Below are 8601 nucleotides of genomic sequence, written 5' to 3'. Positions count from 1 at the left end.
TCCACCCAAAGTAAGACCCAAGAGTTGAGGAATCAATCTTGGCAACCTTGATTCCAGTTTTCAGTATTTCTCCAAACGGAACTTTGCAGAAACTGAAGGTCACCCTGAACTTACACTAAAACACCTTCCTCAAGTCAAACTTTAGGGCAAGTTAGGAGAAGGAGTCATTCCCTTATTCCTAAGTTTATTTTCTCAACTCCTGTGGCATGATGGGCTTTTAAGAATCTGGGGGCAGGTCTGGTGGTGTAGTGGTTAAGTTTGCACACTCCACTTCTGCAGCCCAGGGTTCGCGGGTTCAGATCCTGGGTGTGGACCTAGACACCGCTCATCAAGACACGCTGTGGCGGCATCCCATATACAAAATAGAAGACGACTGGCACAGATGTTAACTCAGGGCCAATACTTCAAATAATTTTTTTAAAAAAAGATCTGAAAGACTTTAGGAAATAAAATGAAGAAAAGTTAAACAGCTAGAATGGAACTCATGAAAATGGTCAAATTTTAGCCTTGTACTCCTGCATTTATTTCAAAGCCTTCATTAAAAAAACAGAACGACAGCAATACCTATCTGAATTCCAGATGGGATATAAAAGAAGATATATACGAAAGAAATCTAAAACCGAGCTGAGTAAAGAATCCTTGAAGTGAGGTGTAATGCAACTTCATCACTTTATTCAAATCTTCAAAATAGTCTTTATTCTACATTTTTAGTATAAAAAATCCACAAGTTAAGTGCACCACAGTGTAGAGAGACAGACAACGCTGAACTTCCATAACAGTCAATGGTACAGCCAAACATCACATGTACAGAACACAAAATTTAGATGAACTGAAATTATAAGATAAAATAAAATCCAATTGCAGAAAACAAAAATCAAAATAAGGATCCCTGAAATAGTCTTAACCCTAATGAGATTTCACTGGACTCAAGTCATCTTGTAGTGAGGCGTTCACAATACGACCCCATTAACCCACCTTAGGAATTCTTGGGAACCACGAGAGGCTGCACCAGACGCTGACAATATATGGTAACCAATTTTTGATCTGAAAACTCCCCTTAATTTGGCTCTGAAGTCATCAGGCTTTCGAAATGCATCCTCCTCCTTTGCCCCTCAAATTATAAACAAACTGTGTTTACAGTACAGTTTGTGTTGATATCCTTTGTTCAAACAAAGCTCAGTGTTTCTGGCACCAAAGCAAACTTGGGTTTGGTTCATGTATGAAGAGACAACCTATGAGGAGAGTCCAAAAGACATCCTCCACTTCTGCCTGAGGAGATGCAAAAGCAGAAGTTATAGGGTCTGTGCTTGGGGCACAGAGGGGGTTTCAGAGGATCCTTGTGAAAGACTAGTTAAAAGATGACAAGTGGGGAGAAGTGCAAGGAGAGAAGGAAATTAGTCTGACTGGCTTTCTGTCCTGCACCATTGATTCAATGGAGATTGGCGGAAAGGGATGGAAGACTAGGGCTGAGGGTGGGATGTGGGGCAAAGGATGGAAAGGAAAAGGCAGACAACTAATGCATTTCATTTATAACAAGTAATATAAATCAAAGACTGAAAGGAGATTAAAGACCAATCAGGGTAATTTGGCAACTTTAATTCTTAGGAAGATCAAAGTTCCCTCCAAACCTAATTTGATGTTTTATTACTAAAAGCAAAGACCAGTATGGTGCAGTAGTACTCCAGAGGAATTAAAGGAAGATCCTTAGGGCTGCTTCGCCCACATTCATTTTATGAATGGATACCTCCCCTACCTCAAATGCTTTAGGGAGGTACTGCTACCATTACATGGTTCCTTATTAAGTTTGAAAAGTGCCTGAAAGTTTGGGCACCAGAAAGACACCCCAACAACATGTGTCTAAACTGCAACTTCAGGTTAATATGACTAAAGCAGTTACATTGTGAGAAGTGCTGAAGGTATGTGATGTCTTTCCCGGCACAGAGGTGGCCTTGGTTCTTCACCAGATGGTGTAGCCACCATCTGAGCCACCCATGAAGAAGTTTCCCTTCCGCTGAGTTACAAGGACATTGGCTCCCTGCATGACTGCAAGCTGAGCAGCATTGGGAGGGCATCCAGGGGGTGGAGGCTGAAAGGAAAAGACAAGGTTGACTGGGCACAAGGCAGTTGAGACAAGGCAAGTGGACACACGTGAAACAGAGGACCTATAGGGAAACTGGCAATGTGCTTACCACTAGCATCTTAAAGAGCTAGTTCTGCCACCAATCTGCATTCTAAAGCAGGTCTATATACTCTGTGAACCCAAAGATACAAACAGGAAAGAGAGCCTACAACTTATTCAAAGGGTTCCAGCTCCAAGATAAAGCCTATGGATACCTTCTGAATATGGAGAGTCCAGACCCATCGGCATTTTCAGGGTAGGAAATCATTCCTATCCCCATGCTGAAAACAGGGAACGGGTGCCAAGTCCGTGGCCCTAGACCACAGGGTCCCTCAATAGTTTTCAAACGACCATTGGATAACCTAAAGGCTCCATCTAATGACACCGTTCTCACCCCATCTCTAGCATATGGCTAGAGTAGATGGCCCTGGCAAGGACCACTTAGGTTCTAATTCCCATGCATAGGGGAACTAAGCAGGAGACATAACTAAAATCCCTAGTATCTTTCTAAAAGCTACTTAATAGAGATCATGCATTCTACTTTTTTAATCATCATGGTTCCTGATACAATGTCATGCTGATGGCAAATATTAAGTAAATGCTTATGGAATGAATGAGTGTTACTAAACCAGTTCACTGTACCAAAGTGAACTGAAAAAGTAGCAGGCAGGACTCCTAAAACAGGAAAATAAAGGAATCTGGTTAATTCAGACCCCAGTCAATGTGCTAGATGCTACTGACCTGCCACAGTTCTGCCCTCTCAACCGCTTTCTGCCTGGCTAGTGGATGTCATGGTTGCACCAATACTAGCAACTATTATCCAGGGATGGTGAAAGGATGAATATGTAGTCACTTCAGAAAATTAAAATACACATGGGCTGAATTTTTTTTGAGAAGTGCATACTCACAGGAATGTTGCCAGCAGCAGCCCCAGCTCCAAATCTGGCACCTGCATCATACCCTCCATCCACCAGCACTGTTGAACCAGGTGGATAGATGGGACCAACTGGATAATAAGCCATGGGGATTGTGGAACCTAAAGGTCCAACAGCCACAGACTGGGCCATGGGAAGATACAGTGAGGCGCCAGGAAATGCAGCTGACATGGTGGGGACTGTGGCAGCCCCTGGGTGCACAAAGCTCGGACGATAGAGCTAGAAGAGGCAGAAGAGAAGGCAAAATGTTACTTTATGACATTCCTATTTCAGATTTCATTCCTATTTCCTCTTTAATGAGTCAATTCGTACTTCTCCTTGTGCAGATTACACTCTGTGAGTTTTAAAGTTGCCTTTCCACCACCACTACTCCATATTCTCCTGGATCACTTCCTGCCAAAGGTAATGTGAGGCTCAAGGAATGCAAACTCATCTTCTTAACCTCAGCCCGTGCCAAATAACATGAAATAATCACATAATGCATTCTCAACTCCAAAAGAAACTGCTGAACTCTACAGTGTTTTACATTATTCTGCTGGTGAAGACTAAATAAATATGTGGACTCAGACTTAGCTAAGGACTGAAAATGCGACCAGTTCAAGTTTAGTAAACCAGAAGCACCTCTGAGTAGGCAGGTGGAGCATCAGTATATGGTGGAGCCTGAGGAAGATGCAAGGCCTGAGGATACACTGGATTCCCCGGAGGCTGCACAGGGTAGGTTGGCTGCGTTGGATATTGACCTGAAAGACAAGAAAAACTGCATGTTGCCTACCATACAGAGCCACCAAAATGGGGCAGGGCATATTGGGGAGCTAACCTCGTAGGGCAAGCAGAAGGGGATGTGCAGACAGACTGCCCTGGAGGGCCTGATTCCTGGAGCCAAAATAATAAGCACTCTCTTTGCATCCTTATAACCGAAGATGCTGGATTCTAACTGGAAAGGAAAAGCGCTGTTCCCACTAGCCTACTGGTGTAAGAGGAAAATCTAGCTGAGCCCACGTTCCTTCCTGAATGCGGAACAGGTCGGGGCATCCGTTCTTGCCCATGTTTCAAGGGTGCAGCCTGCCACTGCTCTCGGTAGTCTCAAGGTCGACTTCCAAATCACAAGAAAGAGTGAATGCTGGAAGTGAACCTTGAGACAGAGAGAGAGTGAAGGGGAATGTTTTGACTGCAGAGGATGAGGATCATGCGCTCCCCTCCCAGGCACCTTGGTACGACCAGTGAAACCAGAAGTTCTGGCCGCTAGTGAAGTGAAGGGGAAAGAGACCCTTCAGGCCCGGGCCCGCCCACCAACGCCGGCACCTCACCAGTTAAGCCCGGGGGCCTGCCTGTGGTTCCGGAGCGCGGTGCCCCGCCTCCGCCGGCTCTCCATTGGCCTACCCAAATCCCTGCTCTAGCTCCCCATTTGCTCCTGCAGATGCCTATTGTGACAAGCCTTTCCCCCCCCACCCCACCCGAGCCCGCAGCTCCAAACTGCGCCACAGAGTTTAAGGGGAAAAGGGCCGGGAGGGAGCGAGCAGCCGTAGTTCGGGGATGACGAAGGCGTCTGGCTCAGTCCCCTGGACCGCAGCCGGCCGAGAAGCGCGGCGCAGCTGGCCCCAAGTTTGGCGTTTGGTGACCCTGGGCTCCAGGCCCGATCGCTCGGGCCAGCACTACTCCCCCCGACGGCCTCAGCCGCCCCCTGTCCTTGCCTTTGCTGTTCATCGTGGCTGCGGGTCCGGTTCGGCTCAGCGTCGCGGACGGTTATTTTTTTCGTCCTCTTCCTGTTCGTAGTCACTTCCGTGTCACGTGACGACTCGTCCGCCTGGCGTCACCCGACGCCCGATCGCCGCTGCCGCCGGAAACCCCGCCCCCTTGCCTGGCCTCCAGTAGCTGAAGGGAGGGCCCGCGTGGTCCCGCCCACTCGCGTTGGCCCCGCCCAGTCGGCCGTGTCCTCCAACCCGCACCCCTCCCTGTGCCTCCACCGGAGGAAAACCAAATACGTGCAGGTATTGTCTCAAAACAGGATCTTTTCTCTGTGTCGGGCGCGCGGAGGCAGAACCGTTAAACTACGCCCTTGAGCCTTTTTCCACCTTCGCGCATCAATTCAAGGTCACCTCACCTTGACAGCCTTTCCACGAGGGGCGTAATTTCTACAAATTTCTCTAACTGGCTGAGATATGTCCCCCCAAATCTTGGTCTGTCATCCGTTCCCCTCCTACCAAGCCCAGTTTAAGCCTCAGCTCCGTAAAGATTTATTTTGCCAGTCCGGTTCGCGTCTATCCTTTTCTGAATTAGTCCATCACTCGAATCTTCGCTGGCTGTCCCGTTCCACCGACAGGCTGTCGGTATTTATACTTCTGTGTCGCTGTCTTTCTCACCAAAAGGAAGGGCCTGCTGGGCTATGCCCTCCGCGACAGCTGGCACTAAAACTGGCAGACTCGTGGTACCCAAGGAGAGCTTGCGGCCCTACCCTTCCCCTGGCACCTGTTACAGGTGACCCGTATAGTGCCTTGTGTATATTTTCTGTGTATCGCTTTGCCTCTAACTTAATTGTCCTTAGGACAAAGATGCCAACATTTAGGGCAGCAATTAAGTTTTCCCTTCCATCCGTCATTTAAAAATATCTGCTGAGCCCTTACTATGTACGGGTACAGCGATGGAGCTGAACAAGACAGCCCAACACTATTTTCTCATGGGATTTACATTCTATATTGTAGTAATAAGTAGAAAAGCATCTGAAAAGGGAAAGCTTTGGAGAGAAAAGCCTTCAGTAAACATTAGAAGCCTGATAAATATTTGCTGATTAATTTCGTTAAACCATTAAAAGGACCCTTGCTCACTTCAACTGAGTGACCCCTTGCTTTTGTCTCCAGTATTGTAACAGTTTACAGAGCACCTTTAAAATGCACGATTTTATGGGGTCTTCACAGGTCTTCACAACAGCCCTGTGTGGCAGGCAGGGCTTGTTTGAGCCTTCCTGTTTTTCAAATGAGAGAACTGATTAAAGACACTTGCGCTAAATCACACAGTGAACAGGCTACAGAATTTGGTCTTGTGTCCTGGCTCCCAGGTTTCCAAGTTGGTGGTTTTGTTTTGTTTTGTTTTGTTTCTTATCAGTTCACACTGCCTATCATGATTAAAATACTCTAAAAGTCCGATTTCCAAGACTATTTGCTTTTGGAGTTTTTTTAGGTTCTTTTCCCTTTCATTATATTCACATTATTAATTTGGTTCAGACTCATATTAGTATTATAAAGCCTGTATCTTTACCTTTTCCTGTATTTCTGACTCTCTTCTTGAAGGCAGGCATAGTGTTAGGCATTCACTCATTGAACACATTTGTAGAACACTTACAAATGCCAGGCACTGTTCTGAAAAAAGACAAAGTCCTTGCTCTCTCTCTCTCTTTTTTTTTTTTCCTGAAGATCTAATTGGCTTTATTGAACAATTCGTGAATCTGGCAGCATCCTATCTAGTGAATAGAAAGACACTCCCAGCCCTTGCTCTCTTGAAACTCACCTTCTAGTGCAGCGGCTTGCAAACTTTTTTGACCAATATCCACAGTGATACACTTTAAATCATGACCCAGCATACACACATTTATAAACATATATACGGAAATAAAATTTTGTGACCTAGCACTTATCCCTTTAGGTGCAATGTACAGTGGTATTTTCTATTCTCTTGATTCTTTTTTTCAATTCTGGTTATGATTTCACATCCCACTAACAAGTCAGGACCCACAGTTTGAAAAACAACTCTTTTTTTTTTAAAGATTTTATTTTTTTCCTTTTTCTCCCCAAAGCCCCCCGGTACATAGTTGTATATTCTTCGTTGTGGGTCCTTCTAGTTGGGGCATGTGGGACGCTGCCTCAGTGTGGTTTGATGAGCAGTGCCGTGTCCACGCCCAGGATTCGAACCAACGAAACACTGGGCCGCCTGCAGTGGAGCGCGTGAACTTAAACACTCGGCCACGAGGCCAGCCCCAAACCAAAGGAGTTTTTTTTTTTTTTTGAGGAAGATTAGCCCTGAGCTAACTACTGCCAATCCTCCTCTTTTTCTGAGGAAGCCTGGCCGTGAGCTAACATCTGTGCCCATCTTCCTCTACTTTATATGTGGGATGCCTACCACAGTATGGCTTGACAAGTGATGCCATGTCCACACCGGGAATCCGAACTGGCGAACCCTGGGCTGCCAAGGAGCGGAATGTGCGAACTTAACCACTGCGCCACTGGGCCAGCCCCCACAACTGTTTTTTAGTAGGCTTTTATCCCCAGGGCCTTGCACTTTTCTTAGCATGAAATTTGCAATCAGTAATTGGTGACTAAAGGAATGAATAAATCCTTGGACGTCGGATCAGGCAAATCTTCTTCCCTGTGTCCTTACTTTTCCAAATCAGCTCCTAAAACTGATTCCACCCCAAAGCCTTACCCTGTGCTCAGAGCCTCAGAAAATAAAGGAGTGAAACTAAGAAAGGAAACGTCTCTTATTTCTCTTTCTGGACCCTCATGAAGGACCTGAAATTATGTTGACTATAGCAGTCCATGTCGATGAGATGCAGGAGGCGGACTCTAAATCAAGACACTCTTCTAGTCCTCACTTGTCACGAACTAACTGACTTTGATACTCATCTGTTCAGCTCCCACTTATTCCCTACTCTGTATGAATCAGATACCACACCAGTGACCTTACAGATACCCATTTAATGTCCATAGCAGTCTCTGAGGAAAGGTTCAGGTAAGGGAACCGTATTTCAGAGAGGTTAAGTAGCTGAACTAAGTCAACAGCTGCAGAGCCAGTACTCAAACTCAAGTTGCTTGACAACCATTCTTTTTTTTTTTGAGGAAGATCAGCCCTGAGCTAACATCTGCTGCCAATCCTCCCCTTTTTGCTGAGGAAGACTGGCCGTGAGCTAACATCCGTGCCTATCTTCCTCTACTTTTTATATGTGGGACACCTGCCACAGCATGCAAGCATGCTTTTTAATCTCTTGCCTCCCAAGGATCTCAGTTTCATCATCTGCCAAAAAAGTCACACAAGCCTTGAGTCACCTCCAGCTCTCAATCTAGACTCTGTTTTAGGGAAGGAAAAGAGCAACAGGGAGCCTGAGGAGAGAGAGGAGAAGTGGGCAGAGCTGATAATCAGGTTGTAAATTCTGCTCGGGACCTACCAAATACTTCTGCTGGATAGTAAACAGCCATTGCCCCAAGCCCTCTCCCTAAGTACCCCCTTCTGCTCCAGCCCTTCACTGGAACCACCCCTCCCAGAACCTCTCCATGGCCCAGTGATTAAAGGGTTAACTCTTGGCACCCAGGAAGCCTCCAGAACCTCTCTCCAGCAAAGGCAAGCTGCCCTCAGATAGGTCAGTGCCTCCTCTACAGGACGTTAGGTATTTTGCTTTCACGCTGGGACCTGGGCATAGGGAAAGGCAGGGCAGAGCCAAATGAGAATACCAACAGAAAAGGAGGGGTTGCAAGGCACTGCTTCCTCTGGCCGGTGGGATTAAGGAGCAACTAGCTACTTTCTTGGACAGGAGTCAAGAACCTTTCTGTTTTCTTCATGCTT

The 8601-nt window shown here is 46.3% G+C and overlaps 1 protein-coding gene across 2 annotated transcripts; it reads right to left on the bottom strand.

The window, feature by feature from the left end:
- Window positions 1-645: 645 nt before the first annotated feature.
- Window positions 646-6254, bottom strand: DAZAP2 (DAZ associated protein 2). 2 transcript variants are annotated; one of them, XM_008512277.2, is made up of 4 exons: window positions 4746-6254; window positions 3676-3794; window positions 3028-3273; window positions 646-2086 (listed from the first exon to the last, which is right to left on the bottom strand). In XM_008512277.2, exons 1-4 carry the CDS (start codon window positions 4756-4758, stop codon window positions 1958-1960), a joined length of 507 nt encoding a protein of 168 aa, XP_008510499.1. In that variant the 5' UTR covers window positions 4759-6254; the 3' UTR covers window positions 646-1957. The 2 variants fall into 2 exon arrangements, with proteins under 2 accessions (XP_008510499.1, XP_008510504.1); XM_008512282.2 differs by having other exon boundaries at window positions 3105-3273; window positions 4746-4886.
- Window positions 6255-8601: the final 2347 nt, after the last annotated feature.

This window comes from Equus przewalskii, chromosome 5, assembly GCF_037783145.1.
Source record: "Equus przewalskii isolate Varuska chromosome 5, EquPr2, whole genome shotgun sequence".
In the NCBI taxonomy this organism is placed as follows: domain Eukaryota; kingdom Metazoa; phylum Chordata; class Mammalia; order Perissodactyla; family Equidae; genus Equus; species Equus przewalskii.
The sequence above is the reverse complement of the archived record's forward strand: the minus strand, read 5'-3'. Positions and strand labels throughout refer to the sequence as shown.

Coding starts and splice junctions, on each gene's coding strand:
- DAZAP2 (XM_008512282.2), bottom strand. Junction 3,274..3,675: donor CTCCACCTGCCTACTCAGAG/GTGCTTCTGGTT, acceptor TGCCTCTTCTAG/CTCTATCGTCCGAGCTTTGT. Junction 2,087..3,104: donor TGGTCCCATCTATCCACCTG/GTTCAACAGTGC, acceptor TTTTCCTTTCAG/CCTCCACCCCCTGGATGCCC.